The sequence below is a fragment of the Pollachius pollachius genome, assembly GCF_949987615.1.
Source record: "Pollachius pollachius genome assembly, chromosome: 16".
NCBI lineage: Eukaryota > Metazoa > Chordata > Actinopteri > Gadiformes > Gadidae > Pollachius > Pollachius pollachius.
The window spans coordinates 10,457,048-10,478,927 of record NC_136949.1 but is presented as its reverse complement, the minus strand read 5'-3'; the positions used below and the strand labels follow the sequence as shown (position 1 = coordinate 10,478,927).

The 21,880-nt window shown below is 45.0% G+C and overlaps 2 protein-coding genes across 2 annotated transcripts; one reads left to right on the top strand and one right to left on the bottom strand.

The window, feature by feature from the left end:
- The first annotated feature begins 680 nt into the window (after positions 1-680).
- adam17b (ADAM metallopeptidase domain 17b) lies at positions 681-11,831 on the top strand. Its single transcript, XM_079753263.1, has 18 exons — positions 681-981; positions 1,496-1,634; positions 1,993-2,126; positions 2,664-2,752; positions 3,382-3,562; positions 4,015-4,145; positions 4,436-4,522; positions 4,718-4,828; positions 5,535-5,679; positions 6,001-6,095; positions 6,181-6,336; positions 6,719-6,918; positions 7,458-7,561; positions 7,779-7,913; positions 8,295-8,425; positions 9,087-9,254; positions 9,761-9,817; positions 9,905-11,831. Exons 1-18 carry the CDS (start codon positions 894-896, stop codon positions 10,328-10,330), a joined length of 2,577 nt encoding a protein of 858 aa, XP_079609389.1. The 5' UTR covers positions 681-893; the 3' UTR covers positions 10,331-11,831.
- A 2,472-nt stretch (positions 11,832-14,303) lies between these two features.
- LOC307088135 (cleavage and polyadenylation specificity factor subunit 3-like) lies at positions 14,304-21,845 on the bottom strand. Its single transcript, XM_079753929.1, has 18 exons — positions 21,655-21,845; positions 21,397-21,460; positions 21,054-21,151; positions 20,731-20,859; positions 20,252-20,429; positions 19,658-19,747; positions 19,186-19,336; positions 18,726-18,901; positions 18,041-18,199; positions 17,374-17,520; positions 17,082-17,234; positions 16,754-16,862; positions 16,358-16,456; positions 16,081-16,175; positions 15,782-15,869; positions 15,300-15,366; positions 14,902-14,995; positions 14,304-14,620 (listed from the first exon to the last, which is right to left on the bottom strand). Exons 1-18 carry the CDS (start codon positions 21,723-21,725, stop codon positions 14,522-14,524), a joined length of 2,067 nt encoding a protein of 688 aa, XP_079610055.1. The 5' UTR covers positions 21,726-21,845; the 3' UTR covers positions 14,304-14,521.
- Between the last annotated feature and the right edge of the window lie 35 nt (positions 21,846-21,880).

The following is a 21,880-nucleotide window of genomic DNA, read 5'->3' as shown; positions in this document are numbered from 1 at the left end:
CTTACATTATAATTGTCTGCTGGTGTTGAGAGGAAGTCTGGGACAATGGCGTAGTTTTAGGATCCAACGGTCCGAACGTACATCGGGCAGAACCTTTCTGTTATAGCGGCCATTGAGTGGTTCGTCGCTCCTGTTGCCGCCCATAGCAGTCGGCGACTGTACATTCGGACCCTTGGCTCTAACAACCAGCCTGCTGGCGCCTCATCACAGCGTCTGCCAATTTAACGGCTAAATAAAGAACCGTTGGCATCATAACACAACATATTTATTCCCATACTTATTAGTTGACTGGTACATCGAGTACTTCCCCATGCCAAACCACTTTGTGTCTCAATTTCTTCGAAAAGTGATGGTTTTTGCCGATCATTTACATATTTTTGAGACCGTCACTGAGTGAATCAGAGAAGGATTCGGACATGAGGGATTAGGATGAGGATCAACTCGGAAATTAAAAATAGATCGCCGCAGTCGCGCAGATGTCGCACAGTTTCAAATCACTGTGCTTAAATAGGCCCGGCTACTCTTACGTAAGACTATATACGATTATTTTCTCCATGTCCAGAGATATCGGTGGACAACTGTTTGAAGAAGGCACAGTTTCCATCACTTGCCGTATGTTTTTTCCACCAAGTCTCTTTTCCACTAGTTGGCTTCCGGGTGTGTGGGACGGACGGCTTGTTTTCTCCCAGCGCCACATGCCTCAACATAACAAAGGTTTCCATCACGGCGCTACTATTACTTTTATGTATTAACTGTATAGACTCCTCATGAGGAAAAAAGCTTCATTTTCAATGTATAGATCCAGGGCAAGTCCCATTTCGCCTGTCGTGAGTTCAGACATTTCCATTCTGTGAGGATTGCCTACCGTTCGCGTTAGTTGAGCTCCGGAAAATATGGAACAACTTTTGTTACTAACAATTTCAGTGGTTTTAACGGCGGGTGCCCGGACACCGCCGGTCATTGACAACTACAGTGAATATAGTGAGTATTCAACAAAACTGTCAACAACCATGAGGACAAGGAGAATTATCCAATGGGTTGGACGTGTCCATACTTTAGTGCAAGTTTTAGTATTGCCAAGTATTGCCATTACATATTTTAAGTATGTTATACATAATATATGTAATAATATATATAATAATAATCTTATGGTTTAATTGTTCAAATGAAAGTTATTGTATTAAGTCGCATTATTATAATGATAAACGATTTGGAGAGAGAGGGAGAGTTTGGGAGAGAATATGCGGGAATGCAAGGTCAAATTCTATTTATCTCATCCATAGGCCATGTATTCAAAACCATATCTGCAAACAAGCCTTTGACTGTATGTGTTGGTGTACATTTTTGGCATTGGGTGCGCTCTAGTCTACTGACTGACCACTGTCTGATATGACAATTCATATGTTAAACTCAGTCAGATGAATTAAATGACATCACAAGGAGGAGGAGGAGGTGGATAACAATAAGCAGTACTTTTATGTTTCCCTGGCCACAGCCACCCTACGCGCCGTGCTGACAGACTTCGACGTGTTGCCTCTCTCTGGCGTCCAGGCCCACTCAGTCCGCCGCCGCGACACTCGGACACAGACAACAACACACCTGGAGCGGCTCATCAGCTTCAATGCCCTGCACAGGTAGGCAGGACAACGCTTGTGTGCAAGAAGGCTGATACCTAGGCTTACTACTTAGCCACTCCGCATATGCTTGAATCCAAATCGACTTAAAGCAGGTATAAGTAAGGCATCTTGCTCGTGTAGGTTCCTAAAGGTAAACTGTGTGTGAACATTAGGGTTCAGGGCAAGAAGCTTTCAGATGGAAGTCAAACACCCTAACTACTACACAATACTGCCTTATTACACATGTATTAACATACTGTCCTACTCATCCACAACAAAGTTGCCTGGACACCAGAGATACTGTCCCATGATCATCAATGGATCGCACCATTATGGGACTGTACCATTGATACAGACTACCACACCCTTTCTCCAGGCATTTCAAGCTGTACCTGCGGACCAACACAGAGCTCTTCACAGAGGACTTCAAGGTCGTTGTCATCGACAGTGACGGCCAGGAGCAAGGCTATGAGGTCAACAGACAGAACTACTTCACGGGACATGTCATTGGTAAGGAGCTGTGTCACTCAGAGGGTTCATCCAATCAGGTGGAACAAGGAGGGGCTTTGAGCAAGACAACTAGCCGTTCCTATGCTTGTTTGACGCAGTCGTTGGTGTGTGAATGTAAAGAATTTTAGGCATTCATTGTAAAGCACTTTAAGTGGGGGTTAGAGAATAACAATAGGCCAATGGTACACATTTACACCATTGTTATTTGTCAAAGTATGTGTGGGAAGAAAAGTGCAATTTAAATGCAGTTCTATAAGTAAGTGAGTATAAAACGGACGGAAGTGCTGTATTAGTAATAGGAATAAAGAGATACAGAAATGAAAATGAAAAATAGAAGCGATATATAATAAAATATCTATCTACACATTATGTGAAGCAACCATGTGACTGGTTTACTGGGAACAGACCCTCCAGTGTTCAGTATGTCAACATCTCACGAATGGTTGGCTTAGCAAGCTATCCTGAAATAATAGCGGCGCTGGAAATGACATTACCAGACCTGCGCTGCCTATTAACCCAGAGGCGTTCTACTTTCAGGGGAGGAGAACTCTCGGGTCCAGGCCCATATGGATGGAGATGAGTTCTCAGCCCGCATTATGACCCACGACGCAGAGTACAACCTGGAGGTACCACTTGACCTGCACCACACCGCCACACATTTTTATAGTAATGTGGTAGCATATTATACAGTGTATCATCGTATATGTATCATGTGTAGCAGTGGATCTGAAACTAATTTTACGAATGTACCTCTAAGATATTTCTTCATTTCAAGTACCCCTATCACCAGCAAAAAAACTTTTATGGAGGGAAAAAATTATATGTAAATTCATTTGTGCATTTCTGCAGCGTTTAGATTTAGTAACCACTTCATAACCAATATGCAATCCTCATAATCTTTGCACATATACCCCCGTTTGAGAATAATAATTATCCAAATAAAACTGAAACACCGGTATTTGGTATAGTATTTGCATACTTCCACGCTTTTGGGTGTTTTTGTGAGACTGGGCCAACTATTGATGCTATAATATTGTGGCAGGACAACATAGGGTAGTGGCTGTAGTGGTGTGGGCTCCCAGCCAAAAGGTACTAGATTCTATCCCAGGAAGCGCTGTACTATCATCCAATTATTATCTCCTCTCTATTCGTGTACTCTCATCCTGCCTACTCCCTCGCTCCTCTCCTCGCTCATCTACCCTCCCTTCTCTCCTCTCTCTTCTACTCCTCCCCCCATCTCCCCTCTCCCTCTCAGCCTCTGTGGAGGTTCACCAGGGCACCTCCAGATGGCCGTCTGCTGGTGTATCGCTCGGAGGACATCAGGAATATCAGCAGGCTGGCCCGGCCCAACGTCTGCGGCTACGTGCACCCCGACCCCGGGCACCTGCTGCCTAGGGACATGAGGGCGACCCTGGGGGCCGAGCAGGAAGAGGATGGTGGGTACTGACGTTTTGGACTTCTCTCGTTTCTTTCAGGAAGGTTAATAAGACGATGTAGATTATGTAGAAATCAATTTTAGACCTCATGTTTAGGTTTATTTAATTGATAGGGTGACGGGTGCTCTAGAGGTTAGGCGGTTTGACTCCCAGCTGAAAGGTTATAGATTCAATCTGCTATCATGTCCTCAGTCTACCTGTGTAGGCATCCTTGAGCAAGACCCCTGCTATTCCTGCTCATGAATAACATGTTTCTAAAAACCTATATTACTTTTACTGTCTGTTATTAGACTTAATACTTAATGGTTAAGCTCCTTGAGAAAGCCAAGGTCTTTAAATGCACAATTTCTGTCACAGCCATATAAAATCACCCGCTTTACGTCGCTTTGGATTAGATAATACTGATCAACCCGGTCAACGTGTAATCTCTGATGACCCCTTGTGACCAGCAGAGGCCGGCGGCAGAGAGAAAAGGCAGGTGTACGACCACACAAAGAACACCTGTCCCCTGCTGTTGGTGGCTGACCACCGGTTCTTCGAGAACATGGGCCGCAATGAGGAGAGCACCACCCTCAACTACCTGGTCAGTCTCACACGCCTGGTCTCACACACACCTGTCAGATAAACAAATCTGTTACACCACCCTGAACTAACTGGTCAGCTAGACAGACACCTGGTCTCATACATAATCCAACATCCACCTCAGATACACACACGCACACACACACACACACACCACACCACACCACACCACACCACATCACACACACATCCACAACAGGAAAACCACTTGTGAGCAATATATCATATAACTTGTTTAAACCCCTCTCTCTGTCCCATCTTTGTCTCCTCTACCCTCTGGAACTGGTATAGATCGAGCTTATTGATCGGGTGGATGACATCTACAGGAACACATCCTGGGACGAAGAGTTCAAAGGTTATGGCGTTCAGATCCAACAGGTAATGATCCTCTTAAGTAAAAGACATTCCATTAATAATAACTTAATAACCATAGAATAGTTCCTGCTAAATGTGTCTACTAAACTAAAAAACATGGCACTGTTGTTGTACCAAAAGGCCGGATGGATAGATCTAGAATGCATGAGGCTACCACAGAAGATTGAGGTAATGGCTATTTATCTGTCCCTGTTCCAGATTATCATCGAGAAGGCTCCCACCTCAGTCCCCCATGGAGGGGCCCACTTCAACATGAAAGGCAGCCCAACGACTGGCAAGGGCGTCTGGGACGTCAAGAGACTGCTGGAGGTAAGACACCAACCCTACCCAGGCCACCTTCAAACCAACAGATCGATTGATGTTGAGATGGACAGATAGATGGATGTAGAGATGAGAAATAGAGGGATGCACATGTGATAGATGGATGGAGAGATGAAAGATAGAGGGATGAACATGTGATAGATGGATGGAGAGATGAGAGATAGGGGGATGCACATGTGATAAATGGATGTAGAGATGAGAGATAGAGAGATGTGAGAGATGAACAATGTGAATTTGAAGAAATAGATGATCATCTCCTGGAGGTAAAGCACAAACTCGGCCCTGACTTACTACAAAAGGATGGACGGGTAGATAGGTAGAATGTCAAGAAATAACAGTTTTGCCGTTTTGAGAGATATATACTTATATCTCTCAAAGAGATATATGCCGTTTTGAGAGATATATAAGTTAGCAGCTAGCCCATCCAGCACTGGCCAGTACCTTCTCGTAATACCACTTTTTACCTCAAGAGGTCATCGTCACTGCAGCGTCCAGTCTGCCCACAGTCCAACATGGGGGGGATGAGAGTAGTGCTGCCCACGGCTGCAATACTTCAATAGCTGCACCCGATTGGTTTGAAGTGTGTAGGACTAATTCAGACACATGTTACAGAATGCTCCTTTAAAGACAGTTTATTCAGTTTGGTTCCTGGGGCTGAAGCCTATGCTGTGTGTGTGCTTGTTGGTCCTAACAGCAGTTCAGTCAGGACATAGCGGAAAAGGCCTCCCAGGTGTGTCTGGCTCACCTGTTCACCTACCAGGACTTTGACGAGGGCACCCTGGGACTGGCCTACGTCGCCCCTGCTAAGACTGGCGTTCCTGGAGGACTCTGCTCCGAGAGTAAGACCCAGCTGTTTCTGATCCAGTGTGGATTTAAGCTCATTATACTGTAGGTATGTAGGTGGGTATAGCCCATGGTGTAGCAGTGTAATACTTATTATTTTTATCTGTACTTTTACTTTGATTTATAACTGTTAAGCACTTGCTCTATAAATACAGCTATTATTAATTAATAGTAGTTACAAATTTGTATTATTATTTATGATTTAATAAAGATGTTTTATTTGAATTTTCTTGTTAAATTATTATTATTTATGATTTAATGATAATGATTTATTATAACCATGATCTTAAATGTTCCTGTGTGTGTTGCTCTATCAGAATGCCCACCGTCTCCGTCCAGTGGGCACAGAGCGATCTACCTCAACACCGGACTGACCAGCACCAAGAACTATGGGAAAACCATCCTCACCAAGGTAGGCGGGGAGGACAATGAATCCAGCCACCACCCTTCCTTGGCGAGGCCCAGTAGTGACGTTGTCCCCAACCCCCTCCCGGCAGGAGGCGGACTTGGTGACCACCCACGAGCTGGGCCACAACTTCGGGGCGGAACACGACCAGGACAACACCCCAGAAGGATGCGCCCCAAGTGAGGACCAGGGGGGGAAGTATGTCATGTACCCCATCGCCGTCAGTGGAGACCACGTCAACAACAAGGTACGTGGCTGAATATAGATATTCCTTTTATGGACATTTCTTATTCATATTTTCATACTTCGGAGATTTCCTGTCTTTGGCAAATCGTCAGAATGCATTTGTTTCAAAAGCAGTGTTGATATTTTGTAGTTGTGGTGACAGCAGTGGTTGGGATTGGATGGTGGTGTGTGTGGTGGCAGTTAATTCCATAAATATGCCCCTTCAATCAAAGTCCATTGGTCATTAGCTGCTCCTACATTCACCCAGTCTCGTCCTGGTATCCTGTTTTACTTTGAGATGTGTTTATTATCCATTATCCAAGTTCATTCTCTCCGTCTTTAAAGGCTTGAGTTGAGTTGTTATCGTGCTGTTGCATCAGAGGAGTGACCTCGTGTCTCCCCAGCTGTTCTCCGAGTGCAGCAAGCGGTCCATCGTGAAGCGTCTGAGGCTGAGGGCCCCCACCTGCTTCAAGGAGCGCAACAGCAATGTCTGCGGGAACTCCCGCGTGGAGCAGGGCGAGGAGTGTGACCCCGGCCTGCTGCACATCAACAAGGACCACTGCTGCACCTCCGAATGCAAACTGAGGCCCACTGCCCAGTGCAGGTGAGCCAGGCAGCACGATGAGCACAGGAACTGTCTAATGATGGAGGCTTGTGGAGGAGCTCTTTATAGATGCAATGCCCTGGGTTCGATTCCAGGTGCTAACGAGTTTATCTGCTTCTTCTTCCAAGCATCCGAGTTTGTGTTGTTTGGACCAGGGGTTGCAGCAGTTTCCTCAATTATTCAAAAGTCATGCAGGCTTGAGCTATTAGAGAAATGAAATGGGAAAGTACAAACTACTGCAGAGATCAAGCAGATCAACCACATGGATGGAGGGAATTATGCTTATTTGCAGTTAAACTGCTGAAGAATCAATCTTCAGTTCTCAGAAACTGTGAAGGGACAGCTTTATGCCCTACAAGCATTTTCAAATCAAAACAACAGTTAGCAAGATAAAAATATTATTATTTTGGAAGACGATAACCTCTGAAAATTGAAGGCGAGAGAAGCTTTTTACAGATTCCAGCATTTGACCTAATTTGAAAGGGCTCTTTCAAATGATCAGTAAATTTCTCCTGAGGACTGTGTTTCTTGCTGTGCAGTGACAGGAACAGCGCCTGCTGCAATGACTGTCACTTTGAAGCGGAGGGCAAGGTTTGCCAGGAACCCATCGACGCAACATGCAAGGGAAACTCCTACTGCACAGGTCGGTTCCCTGGTTATCCTGACCACCAGCGTTAGCTAACTGTTCTACTGATGTGTGTACTATCAATGTACCATTTCTAAGTTTGTACCAACTGCCATTGTCCTGGACATTTGGCGCATGTGAGCACTTTTCAGTAAAGGAACATCCATTCAATGGCCTGATTAGCTGTCGTCCTGGGCTAGTCTTCAACTTCCGTTCTCTTGTTTCCTGACCACAGGGAACAGCAGCGAGTGTCCCCCGCCAGAGAACGCTCCGGACAAGACGTTGTGTCTGGACAACGGAGAGTGTGCGGACGGGCAGTGTGTTCCCTTCTGCGAGGCGGTGCTCAGCCTGCAGTCCTGCGCCTGTAACGGTACTACGCCCCCTCCTCTCCGGGGAACAGATCAGCCCCACCGTGGTTAAGCTAGCTATAACTTATAGAGCACGGCATTTATAACTGCAGGGGTTAAGGAGGTGGTGCTCAGAATGGTCGCACCCAGGGTGTTGTGAGTGGATGGAATACTCTTCAAGTTGTTGTACCTATAGTGTGTGTTAACTTTGATGTAAAGTGTGTATGTTTATAGCCGGAGCAAATTATGAACCTTACTTAGATGATGATTTCTACAGTTCCTGTAGAAAACACCCGTCTGTGGTGTTGACCATATGGAATCAAATCTCACTATTCAGTGGAGTGGATTAGGCTCCTTTGGGAAGAGAGGTGGGCATGAAGCTGGCCTCTTCTTCTCTCCCCCAGAAACCAACTCTTCCTGTAAGACGTGTTGTCGGAGTCTGCGGGGAGTGTGCGCCCCCTACCAGGACGAAACCGGCAGTTTCCAGTTCCTGCGTAAAGGGAAACCATGCACCGTGGGATTCTGTGACGGAGCGGTAAGACACGTCTGATGTCAGAGTATATAAAATGATCAGGGTCAATGCTTTAGATTTAGTTTGACATTTCTTGTCTAGCTTAGTATTTTACATTTACATTTCGGGCATTTTATCCAAAGCGACTTCCAATAAGTACATTTGTCAGAAGAAGGTGAAACAATATATTGCTGTCGGTACAGTAAGTATGGTCATAGTACCAAGTGCAAAGCAGTAACAATCGCTATGTTAATAAGATGCTACACAACTAAGCACTATAACTAAGTACGACATAGAATAAGTGCGTACATTAAGTGCCATGACGACATACAATAAGTAGGAGTGGAATGGGGGTGGCTATGCAGTGTCTAGGTGAACTCTGAACTGGTGAGTCTTGAGTCTTTTGCGGAAGCTGGTGAGCAATGATTTAAAAAAACGAAATTCTGATTAAAAGAAATGTGCTCTAAGGTAGGATATTTTTGATCAGAAGTCATTGTGAGGCAGAAAATGTTTAGAATTAGTTATGTTAACGATTAAATTCAATACATTATAATTCCACACGTCTACTTGCGTTTCTTTATCCCAACTATGATAGGGGAGAACTGTGATTGGTTGTCATTATTCAGAGTGATCCGTGATTGGTTGGAGCTTCTTCGAGTGGTCTCTTCCCTGTGCTGTTTTCCAGGGGAAGTGTATGAAGCAGGTCCAGGACGTGATCGAGCGTCTGTGGGACTTCATCGACAAGCTGGACATCAACACGTTTGGCAAGTTCCTGGCGGACAACATCGTGGGCTCGGTGGTGGGTTTCTCCCTCATCTTCTGGGTCCCTCTCAGCGTCCTGGTCCACTGTGTGGTGAGTGGAGGCTTAGAATCCGGCCTTGACCTGGTTTGTTGTAATTTCGCAGATGCTTTTATACAAAGGGGCCGACGGTAATTCGAGATTCATGTCATTAAAGACAAGGAGGAGTGTTAGGGAATCTTGCCCATGGATGCCTTGATGTAGGTTATGGATATCGGGGAATCAAACCCAAGCTGACCTTCAGGCTAAGAGTCGGAAAATCCTAACTATTACACTATCCTGTAAACTGTTCTTCCATATGTATTAGTGGTCCTTGTCTTTGAAAGATTAATCATCTTCTGTCTATTATTGACCCTCTTTGTTCTCATCATTTAGTACCTTGATTTTCCGTGGTGTTTCTTGTTGTCCTTGAGTGGTTACTAGGGTGAGGTCGGTGTTGATGAGGTCCTGTGAAGCCTTTTGAGACCTTCATTGTGATTAAGGGCAATGCAAATACCTGACACTAAAGAATTCCCTTTCACGGGCGCTCTTCCTGACTGCTGCATCGTGTTTCTTCGTAGGACAAGAAGCTCGACCGGCAGTTTGAGCAGAACACCAAGACTATGTTCTTCCCCAGTGTGAGTATGATCTTCCGTTCTTTTTAACCTTTGGCCTTTGGACCGGAGCAGTGTGTCCTGACCACCTGACCCCCCACGTGTCTCCAGAACGCAGAGCTCCTGAGCAGCCTGGAGCCGGCCACCATGCAGATCTTCAAACCCCTTCACCCCTCCTCCGGATACCGCTTCTACCCTCCCTCTGGACCCCTACAGACCAGCACCCCCCCCTTTTCAAGCCCCGCCCTTTTCCTGCCTCCCAGCCAATCGCACCCTCAGTCGCTCTCCGGCCCTGGACTAGCCCAGTTGGACAGCCCCAACGTCATGGCAACCATCCAGGAAGACCCAGCTCTGGACCCCCACCTGGAGCAGGATGTGCTGGAGAAGGCCTTCTCTAGTGGGGTGGGGGGGCACATGGGGGCGGCCCGGTCGTTTGAGGACCTGACGGAGCACGCCCTGGCCGGACGTAGCGACAAGGCCCAGTCATTCAGGCTGCAGCGGCAGAGACGCATCAACAGCAAGGAGACCGAGTGCTGAGAGAGAGAGCTGGGGCACCTGGGAAAACTTTTCTTTGGGGATAGTTTTAAGGAGTCCGTACACATTGTTATTGTTTTTTTCAGAGTTAATTTGGACGGCAGAGATTGTAACGCCAAATTGTCAACATGGGAGCCACGTCGCTATGACACAGGATTTTTATCTATTTTCTTATTTTTCTATTTAGAAAAAAAAGAACAATCGCACATTTGAATCAATTAACATTCAGACCCTGTAACCAGTGTTAATATTTTATAATCCTAATCCGGTATCAGGGATATGGTCCAATTTTATTGGATTTCACCAGCGTCACAGAAATGGTTTTCTATAACATTTCATAACACGTTACATACGCATAAGAAATTATGTTTTTATAAACATAGTGGAAATCAAAGCCATATATATCTTAATCTAGCAAGTGAATAGAATCCCAGTGTGTTAGTGTGAGCCCTTGGTTGCACATATTTACCCATAATGCCATATGCCTATAATTATGCCCATTAAGCTGGGTTCGTTTTAACAAAAGCCTGGTCAGCATTACAGAGAGAACCAGTTCGCTAGACATGCTTGAATTCCAAAGAAAGTATTTTGAGGATACAACTGACAAAGCTTTATTTTGAAGGAAAAATCACGGGAATTCCTACTGTCTTGATAATGTTATCCGTGGTACCATTTTCAGGTTCAATTAATCTGTGTTCCCTTTGTGGTAATATTTAGTAATTTAGCAGATGCTTCAATCCTGATCATCTTACTTAGTTAGACACATGTTTCTAAGGAGAAGTGTATAGGGGGTAAGGCATCAAGGTGGACATTGGGGTTCAAACCCAGAGACCTTCTGCTTGGAGGCTACAATCCTAACCACAAGGTAATCCTGCCACGTTTAGGGATTGTTTAAAGAGGCCAAGTACTGTATGTGGCTGCACTACAATACTAAAAGCATTTGAATGCTTCAAACTACTTCTTTAAGTACTCGGCCATATTGCGAACAGTACGCTATGGAGAAGTTGGCTGTTAGCACTTTTCACACTTTATTTTATTTTTTTGTAGTATTTTAAGGTACTTTGAGTACTTTGTACTCATACTGATAAATATGGTTTACACATTGTGGTCACATTGTACATGTTGTGTTCACATGTCATGTTACATGATGACATAATGTCTTAATGTCTGTTCATATGATAAAGCCTACGTGTCATTTATTTACCTCCATGTGGTCTTTGACAATACTTTGTCACAGTCCCCTTGTTGTTGTGATGCGGGTCAGAGTGCTATTATACCAACCACCACAGGTCATTGGAGTAATAAAAGCTGTTAGTATAGTAATGTCTGTCCTGGACTGTGATGGCTGCCATATGTTATCTACTCATTCCCCTGCCCTGACCCACCAATGTAGCTGTAACCTTGTGGTTTTCAACACATGATCTTATGGTTTGATGTATTTTATCCTAATCTTTCAGTCATCGAGTATAGAACTCTAAATTGGTGGCAGGGGTTGTGTCGTATGGTGAACAACTTTTTTTTTTGCAATATTCTTTTTAATAAATCGGATGTTGTGTATGTTAGTGTTTATAGTATTTGTGTGCCAATAGGGAAAATTATAAGCATCAAGCACATTTTTTGGTTGTATACAAGAAGGTTGAATAATCTCCTGATGCAAGCTTCCACTAAATGGCTCATCTATATATTCAAAACTGTACACAACATACTACACTCAGAAAACCATGCATACAAAGATGATGGTAAGGATTGGTTGTGCCATTGAAGGATGGATATATCTGGATATATCAGCCTATTTTCAGATAACTTGGGCTCCGGTGCTGATGCAAACATACTCTTTTAAAATTGGTCCAGTATTGAGTCATCTATGCAGCCTTGATCTGCAAAACGGGCTGCAATGTCAATGTATTTACTCTAAAGTGCTGGTGTGGCGCGACAAATCAAAACTTGTCGCCGGTTTTCTCTAGCGAATAATTCACCCAGCTTGTATGGGATCTTGTCGCCCCGTCGCGTTTGGTGTGAACGCACAGTAACGTGCCTAACGCGCTGCTTTAGCGCGTGTAACGCATCTACGTGCCTAAACCAATGGTTCCCTATGCAAAAATGCCGATTTTCAACGCCCAATGCACCGTCAGTCAAAGGACGTCGGAAGTAGTGGCTGACGTATGGGGGAGCTTTCCATGGTCGTCAAAGCCCGAGTAGCCTCACAGTGCTTATATTGGCATACGCGATCTGATTGGATGACGGATCCGTCGCTGCCGAAAAAGTTGAACATTTTTCAACTTTTTGACGGCGCCGAAGGCTCCAACGGAGCGCACGGTTCCACAATGCATTGCGCGTCCATCCCCATTCAAAGTCAATGGGGATCAGTCACGGACGGATGCAGTGGGCACGAGGCGTAACGCGCGTAACGCGTTCAGTGTGGCCGTACCTTTACAGTATTGTTTTGCGCGCCACAGCAGGACCAGTCGTCGGCTCAACACTGCCACCGTCTGTTGAGAGAGAGGCCCAGCAAGTTACATTTCGATACGAGCTCCGTGGTAAATAAAGTAGTTATGTACAGCTTGTTGGTTTATGTTTCAAAACGTTGCATACTTTCTGGATGCCGTTAATTAAACAGAGCTCTTATCACATATATAAATGAGTGTCTTTCTTTCTCAAAACGTATGGGGGCGGTGTTGAGACACAAATGGTTAAAGAGCTCAGCTGCTCTCGGTAGAGCTGGAGGCCCGTCATAACCTTAACGTAAACCTTTTAGGACGTTGAAAAAGTAACGGGAGTGCTTTCATATTTAATAGGAAATTGTCAACGGGATTGAAACGCCCATTAGCTCCTATGTTAACGGAACGACGTAAGCCACAATAAAAAAAAAACCGAATCATAGAGCTAGCTAGCTAACTATTTTTTTTCAAGGATCTAATGGGCTACCAAGTACCAACCAATCTTTGGGTGACGAGGTCCAGTCAATATAAGCTTCTCTTATTCTTGTATTACTCCTCTTTCCCAGGAAAATATTTCTCTGTGACTGTCCAGAGGAGAGGAGACATGAAATCTTCAGAATCTTCCTATTTGGTTGAAGAGATCATCGAGGAAGGAAGCTATGGCCAGGTGGCCCGGTGTTAAAACAGCCACCTATCAAAAGGTGGCTTTGCATCATGATATACGATCGGTTCGAGCTAAGCAAGATGTATACAAACACGTGAATAACTGTCATTTTAATATTTTTTTTTAAAAATGCCTATATTAATTGACATATTTGTTTTAACATATGTTGTAATTATATTATGTCACGTTTGTTATCGTTAATAATTTTTTCCTGTTATCTCACAATGTGAAATATATTTTACAACCTGCTGTTTATCCTCAGATCGCCATGTTAATGTGCCTCACAGTTCTGGACCCAGATGGCGGTGGGATCGTGAGATGGATGGGTGTCTTCCAACATGGTCCCAAAATCTGTCTGGAGTTTGAGCTCCTGGATAAAAGTCTCAGATACCTGACCCAGCAGAAAGGGCCCCACATTCTGCCTTTGAATCAAATCAAGATCATCCTGGAACAGGTGTGGTTGGACTTCAACCTCAACAACATTTACCATTATATTTAACAATTTACAGTTCTCAAAACAGAAGGTCAGAAGCAGGAAGCAGTGCAGGGGCAGGGATGTTGGATGTACTGTTCTCCAGGGCATCCAGCACTGAGCATCCACCAACACTGCAACCAATCTGCCGCCGGGTTCTCTTTGACTCAAAAATAGACAATGAAGTTATTTCTAGGCCTGATTCAGATCAAGTTCAGAACAACACATGCTGGTCAGCCGTTGGCCATCGTCTTTGTGTTCAAGTACAACTTATTGGCCCACACACAGGCGACGATACAGAGGGTCATCGTGGGCGATGGTTCAAATTCTGTTGTAAGGCTCAGCCGTTAAAACAGATTGAATGGAACACTAAACATTTATTTGTTGGCACCTGATCTTTTATTCTCATAGAAAAAAAGATATTTTTACAGACAGAAAAAATTACAAAAAGCTGCAAGAAACGGATTCCTTTGGAACCATTTTGTTTAAACAAAGACTATCTTTGTTTGACAAGGCAACCGCTAAACAAACTGGAATGAGGAGGATCAGGATGTTTGGAGGTTTTAACACCAGTGACGCAGACTGGCTACGCATTGACTGGCCGCCATCCCTCGGGGACATCAGAAGACGGGGTTGAGAGCATCATAGAGCCTCTGTACGGCCAAGTCCACCATCTCCCTGAAGGTCTCGTCGTCGCCCCCTTCCTCGAATCCCACCGCCTGTATAGGGTCAACCCGAGATTAAAACCGAAAATGTACAAACCAGATTAAAACCACATTGGAGGTACCGTCGCTGGTGAAACCAGGGTTATTGACGCTGGTCCCTTGGCATCAAAAAAGTACCACGAGTACAATTATAGTTCCTTCAAGTACTGAGAGGGATATTGAAGATCCCAAGCTGGAAGCTTTGAAACGAATGAATCCTCTGATAGTTTGAACGGAGGGGGGATACGACCGTCTCCCCTTCACCGTCATCCGGTTTCTTTGTCGTCTTTACTTACGCGCGTCACCGGGTCGATGTTGACGGTGCAGCCGTCCACGGTCACGCGCAGCTGTTTGTCTTCAAAATGCACGCAGTCCCCGCCAAACATGTCCCTGAGCGGAGAGGAGGAATGTATGGAGAAATATAATACAATTAGGAAGGACGAGTAGCGCGGTGAAGGATTAGTTAAAAAATATAAACGTTTATGTAGTTCTAGATTCCAGAGCCAAATATCGCTAATTCTCTTGATTTCCTCCAGGGCATGGGGAAAATAAAATACCTAAAAGATACACCACCCACCTGGGTGATCCAGGGGGTTTAAGCGATCCACTACCATGCATGGGTGACCATGTCCTGGACCTATTGTGACTCTACAAAGGGATGTTTGTTTCAGTGGTCAGTGTTGCCCAGACTTACTGTAGCATGAGCTCCAGACGCTCCAGAAACACCACGATGTCAACGGCCTCCTTCTTGGCATCAACAACTGTGGACAACCGACAAACACACACTTCCCATCAGAACAGAGCCATAGCAAGTTTAGTTTCATTCCGGATCATTACATGGGGCTATGGGATTAAATCCCGCCCGTTATATTCATTGTTATTTTGATATTCATATTTTGGGTAAAATATGAAGACTATAAAATATATATTAAAGTATATCTATGTACCGGAATGATTCAAATAACAAAAAAAATGTATTAATTCAAAATAAATCGAATAATAATAATAAAAATGTTTAAAATTTTAAAAAGGATTCCAAATGTGTGCTTTGAAAAATTTGCAGATGAGATTTAGATAACAGAGCATTCAGACTTCATGTTGTCTTGTGGACGTCTAGAATACAGAGTTTGTGTGTGTTTGTGTGTTTGTGAGCTATGTGAGGATCAGGGAACTGACATCTCTGGGCCTTGGGGTTGGACTGGACCTCCAGGATCACCGTGGTAACTGCGTCCGCGTACATGTCGTTGAGCGGGTTTGCCAGCCACTGGAACCAGAAAACACCATACATTGGGTTACTTCATAAACAGTATTTATGAATAGAGTACTTCAACATGGGGTGTGCTGCCTTGGTATGGATGCATGAATGCACGCATGCAATGTGTGTATGTGTGCGCGCGTAGGCGTGTATACGCGTGTGTGCCCCTGCGTATGTCCGCGTGCACACCAGTGTGTTTGCCTGCATGTATGCGCCTCACCTCCAGGACCACCATGCCCGACTCATGCACCATGGTGATGCTCTTGAAGATCTTCACGGTGATCTTCTCGGACCCCTCGAGCTGCTCCACGTCTCCTGGAAGGACGACCGGGCACAGAGCAGTGAGAGAGGCACCGCGCTCACTTCATTCACCGTACCTTCAGCTGGCTTCTAACTCATTCTCAAGGACTGACTATTCTCACTCTCAATTCAAAGGAAGAGAGAGAGTGACAGAGCGAGCAAGAGAGAGAGAGATCCAGAGTGTGTAAGGGACCTACCGGCTAGGCTGCGGAGCTGGCTGACCAGCAAGGAGATGGGGCCAGTGAAGGGGATGGCCTGGGTCTGCTTCACCGTGCCCATTGCCAGCTCTGTGTAGTCTGGAACACACAGGAGGAGGAGGGAGGTAAGCTTCTGGTTATACAGTAATAAAGAACACTAGGTACGGTCTGGCTGGTCCATGGCGACACTGTAATAACGACACAAGGGTTAGCGGTTCGAGTCCAAAGAGGCGTTCAAATCATATCATCAATCAGCATATCCTTATATCTAAAATGTATCTGCGCACACACACACACACACACACACACACACACACACACACACACACACACACACACACACACACACACACACACACACACACACACACGAGAGGTCAAGTCAGAGGTACTGACTTGAGAGGTCTGAGGGCGACAGGATGTGGTAGTTAAAGTTGCGTTTCACCAGGATGCCAGACACCCTCTGTCCCTGGATACACTTCTTATCCGCCAGGGAACCCATCACCTGCGGCACAGCATTGTGGGAGTTGGAGTCAGTACCATAGCTATTCCTACGTATACTGCGTGCATACACATACTTATATTCATTTGAAAACACGGCTTACGTGAGAAATGGTGGATCATTAGTTAGAGTAGCCAACTCTGAACAGAGTTTACATGTAGCTAGCTCTCTGAACAGAGTTAGCATGTAGCTTATCAGTTGGTTTCAAGCCCCCTCTCGTACCTTGGCCAGCTTCTCTCCCCTGAAGTTGAGCGTGACGGCCTCTGTGTTACGGGGGTTGTGGACCTCGATGTGCACGTCCTCGTTGTCCTCGTACTCCCGGATCAGAGCCGCCTTCAGACGGGCCATCTCGTTCTGCTCCCCGTGGACCAGGATCTACGAAGATACACCGGCTCTTACTACCATTTTGTCATTCAGCACAGGCTTTCCTCCAAAAAGACTTAAAAGGTCATTACTTTAAATGCATGTCATTAATGCATGAATTGTTGGAGGTTGGTAAGGGGGCGTGGCTTACCACGTGAGGGGGTTTGAGGGCCCTGATGAACTCGCTGGTCTGCTGGTAGTCTGTGTGGGCGGAGAAGGAGATGTAGTCCACGGACATCTTCAGCTGCAGCTTCTGACCAGACATGGTGGCGATCTCATCCGGCTCGGACATTATGTGCTGCTCAGAGAAAACACCAGGAAGACTCATTAGAGATTATATATAATAACGTTTGTTTTATAATAAACTCAATGCGCTTGGATACAAGGGGATAAAACACCAAGGAGGGAAGATCATTACATTAATAATGTAATGTACTATTATAAAGTTATATAACAAACTCAATAAAGTTTCTTCACCAAACGACCAGAATATATAGCTTGTCATTGGCAACACAAATGATGATTCAGATGTCTTTCAATAAATACAGGAAGTACAAATGACAGTCACAAGAAGTGCCTAGGTTAACACTATGTAGTAATTGAGAAGACGCTTTCAGCCAAAGCGACTTCAGATTAGGGAGGTGTCTGGTTCAAGGATGCCGACAGATGGACTGTGGGTATAATTATAATAATAATAATAATTGATCCGTTTATTATAGCGCTTTTCTAAATACTCAAAGACGCTTGATGGCAGGTACAAACCCACACCCTGGACAACCCTGTGTGCCGGCTGACAGGGCATGGGCCGTGAGACCCACCTTGGCCAGGGTTCCCTCCACACAGTAACCGGCGATGATGACTCCGTTCCTCTTGTCGGTGCACCAGCTCTCAAACAGCTCGCGGGACAGGCCGCTCTGCATCATCCCCGGGGACGCCATCACCACGCTGGGCCCGATGTCGTCGAAGTGGTCCATGCTCTGGAGGTTCAATCGGAATGGTGTTCATTTGTGTTCTGTTATTCTACAATTTACCCCGTAGTCATTTAGCTGAAGCTTATCTCCAAGGGGAATCATAATGAGAGATCAAGGTTATTACTGAGCAGGGTCTTGCCCTAGAGGCTAGGCTGCAGACAGGAGAACCGGGTTCTACCCACTGCACTATAAACAACGTTCATGTAACCACAATACTACATTGTTTTTATTTGTATAATTTCAAATCGACTCAGCTACTTTTTTGAAGCAATAGTGAACAATGGAGCAGAACAACAGTTTAAAATAAGTTAGTTAACCCATTCAGACCGGATCACCCATCTGTGCATGTTTACCTTTAAGACCGGATTGTGCATCAATGCGTGTTTACCATTAACCCATTTGTACCAGCTGCGCAGAGCAACATTGTATCTACTAGATACAATGTTGCGCAGCACAGCAGCCGGTACAAATGGGTTAAACAATAAAATCAAAACATCATCAAAATGGAACGGCATAAAGGGTGACCCCTGACCTTGAGGTTGCTGATGTGCTTGAAGACGAAGGGGTTGTTGACGTTGATGGCCTTGCGGATCTTGTCGTTCATGGCGTTGACGTACGTCTGGTACACGGCCATGCACTTCCTGGCCAGGGACGAGGCGTAGTAGATGGGGATGTCGTGGAGCTCAGGGTGGTTCTGCCAGTACTCGTCTGCAAAGACACACACAAACACAGGAAATAAATAACATGCAGACAGTAAACACACAAACTATTTACACAACACATACATACAATAAACAAACACACATGAACACACAAAATGGCACACTACACGCTAACAGGTACTGCCACACACACACTTACAATGAAAACACAAACACTCTAAAAATACAGACACATACACAGTCCTCTCAGTTAGCCTGTTAAGATTCCTAGCACTGCGGGCCTGGAATCCAGATGCTGGGTCAGAGGGGGTTATTCTGAGAGAGCCTCACCCAGAATGAGCAGCAGCTCCTGGGCACGTCCCAGGGCGAACACGGGGATGAGGCAGCGGCCCTCTCTGTTGACGATGTCGTGCACTGTGTTGCAGAAGCGGGCCTCGCGCTCCTCCCTCTTCTCATGGATGTGAGTTCCATAGGTCGACTCCTGGGGAGAGAGACAAAGACGCAGAGAGAGAGGGTATATTCAAGTTTTTATTCTAATTAAAGAGGATGAGATTTCTAATTGAATTTGTTAATTTTATTTTCACACACATAAAGCTCTATTCAAGGCAATAAAAGAAAAAAACGATCTACAGTAATGTTTTCTGTATTCGCCTTTCCCAACAAAACCAGCACAACCCCTATTATATATGAATGAAAACTGAACCAAAAGAAAAAACACATCCCTAGTTAACACCAAAATATAGGGTGTGAGGTCACACATAACAGAGAGCGAGAGAGACAGAGAGAGAAACATTGAACCTACAGTGATGAGGATGTCTGGTTTGACGCTGGGGATCTCTGCAGCCATAAGATGTCTGTCTTCCTGTCTGGAGAAGTCTCCGGTGTAGAGCAGCTACAGACACACAGGCAGGAGAGAGTGAGAGTCAGTACTGTAGTCAATGATTTCCAACCAGGGGTACGTGTAGCTGAGTGGATACGTGAGCAGGTTCAAAGGGGGGGGGACTTGTTTTGTTATATCTACATCACGTGTTGAATGTAATACAGGCATAGAGGTAGAAATAGAGAAATAGAGGTACACCTAAGCTTCTTCAAAAGTTACGGTTTGGTGTTAATGTAGGGGTACTAGAGCTGTAATGATTGGGTTGAGGGGGTACACAAGACCAAGCGGTTTGGAAACCCTTTATAGTAATGCTGTATCTACTACTTAAAATTGGTCCATTATTTAAAAAGGTAGAGCCAGTTTCCCGCCTTTTTCACCACTGAGCAAACTCGATTTAGAGAGAAATACATCCCTGACGGTAGATGCCATCAACATCAAATAAATAAATACACCAAATAACATCTGCCCTTTCGTCCATCCACCTCTTTCACTCAAGGAGATAAAAAATAACATCACCTTGACGCCAGCGATCTCGATCATGAACATGGCGGCCCCCAGGACGTGGCCTGCGTGGTAGCACCAGAACTTGATGCCGGCCACCTCCTTCACCTCGTGGAAGTTGATGGTCTCGATCTTCTCCATGCTCTCCTCCAAGTCTGTCTCAGTGTACAGCATGTCGTCCGCGGATATGTTGCTAGAGAAGCAATTTACAACACGTAAATAAGCCAGCATGGATACGGCAGACTAACGGGTGCGTATACTTACATACACAGATACATTCATGTAATATAATTGTAACTCATGCGCAGGGTTTTGCTCAGTAATAACAAACTAACAATTCATATTATCACGGACACATCTTGGATATCTTGGATCTTGAAAAACTATCCTTAAAATAAAGAAAATGTTTACATTTAAACCTGCACTATAAATAAAATGTGAAGCTTGATACACATGTGCAGCAGACCGGTGTCTGCCTGAGGGCCGTAACCCACCTGACTTTGACGTAGTCGGACAACAGCCAGCGGTAGATGGCCTTGGTGGCGTGGGTCATGAAGGTCCGCCCCTTGAAGCTGGTCTTCTGGAGGAACCATGGCAATGCCCCGCAGTGATCCAGGTGGAAACTGACCGAGAGAGTGAGAGAGAGAGATCAGTGGTGTCCTTTTCATGTATTACTAGGTGATTGTAATGGGCATATTTTTGTATGTGCTTTGGTTATTTAATTTCCCATAGCAATAAAGCCCTTTGAACACAAATTAAATGAGCGCATGAGACATGATCTATTAATCTCTCTCTCTGATTATAATGGCAAACTCACTGGCTGATCAGCAGCAGGTCTATTTCCGCGGGATCGATCAGATCAATGTATGGGAGAGCGTCCATCCCTTCCAGCCCAGGGTGGATCCCACAGTCCAACTGAACACAAACACACACAAGTTAACACAGATCTGTTTATAAACACAAATAAACAGCGGTCAAGTTAACATATATGTACACATACAGTTCAATACGTGTTAGCGATTAGGTTTGGTGCAAAACAAAAGAAGGTTAGGTTCATAGTAAGAACACACGGTTACTCTGCGTAGCCCTGCGCGACAATAGTTCATTCGGAGACAAACATCGTCGCTAGCCGAGGAGTATAAACGTAGAGTAAACGTTACCATGATCTTTCGTCCTTTGAACTCCACGATGATGCAGGACCGTCCTACCTCCTGGCCAGCTCCCCTGGAACACCAAACAACGAAATGTCAATACAGTAGCACATTTAGTCCCCTATGAAACAACTTACACACTACAGATGATATTGTGCATAGGGGGAGTAGAAACATTGGTGAAGGAGGGTATGGAGAAACGGGCACTAGCAGCAATGTTGATAAGTCTATATTTTAACTTGTTCTTGAGTTAGTGTAAATGCTCACAATGGCCGGATGAGGAGTTGGTCACTTTCCTCAGCAGGAACCGTTACATCCGATTTACGTTTCGCTGCCATCTTATCTCCGATTCAACTTTTTATAATAACGGCTTATTTATTCATTAGACACCGCTTAATTTAACTTAGTTTATTATAGCAAATACACGCTCCCAAACTGCAGCGCCACTTTGGAGTGCTTGTTAACTGCGTCAGTTCCGGTCCGTACGGAACGT

What these genes read in the sequence shown, in the direction of transcription:
- adam17b (XM_079753263.1), top strand. Translation starts at nt 894, where the DNA reads ATGGAACAACTTTTGTTACTAACAATTTCAGTGGTTTTAACGGCGGGT. An exon ending in TGGGATTCTGTGACGGAGCG is followed by an intron (nt 8,426 to 9,086) that starts GTAAGACACGTC and finishes GCTGTTTTCCAG; the next exon opens with GGGAAGTGTATGAAGCAGGT. An exon ending in AGACTATGTTCTTCCCCAGT is followed by an intron (nt 9,818 to 9,904) that starts GTGAGTATGATC and finishes ACGTGTCTCCAG; the next exon opens with AACGCAGAGCTCCTGAGCAG.
- LOC307088135 (XM_079753929.1), bottom strand. Translation starts at nt 21,725, where the DNA reads ATGGCAGCGAAACGTAAATCGGATGTAACGGTTCCTGCTGAGGAAAGT. An exon ending in CGGGCATGGTGGTCCTGGAG is followed by an intron (nt 15,870 to 16,080) that starts GTGAGGCGCATA and finishes TTCTGGTTCCAG; the next exon opens with TGGCTGGCAAACCCGCTCAA. An exon ending in CAACCCCAAGGCCCAGAGAT is followed by an intron (nt 15,367 to 15,781) that starts GTCAGTTCCCTG and finishes GGTTGTCCACAG; the next exon opens with TTGTTGATGCCAAGAAGGAG.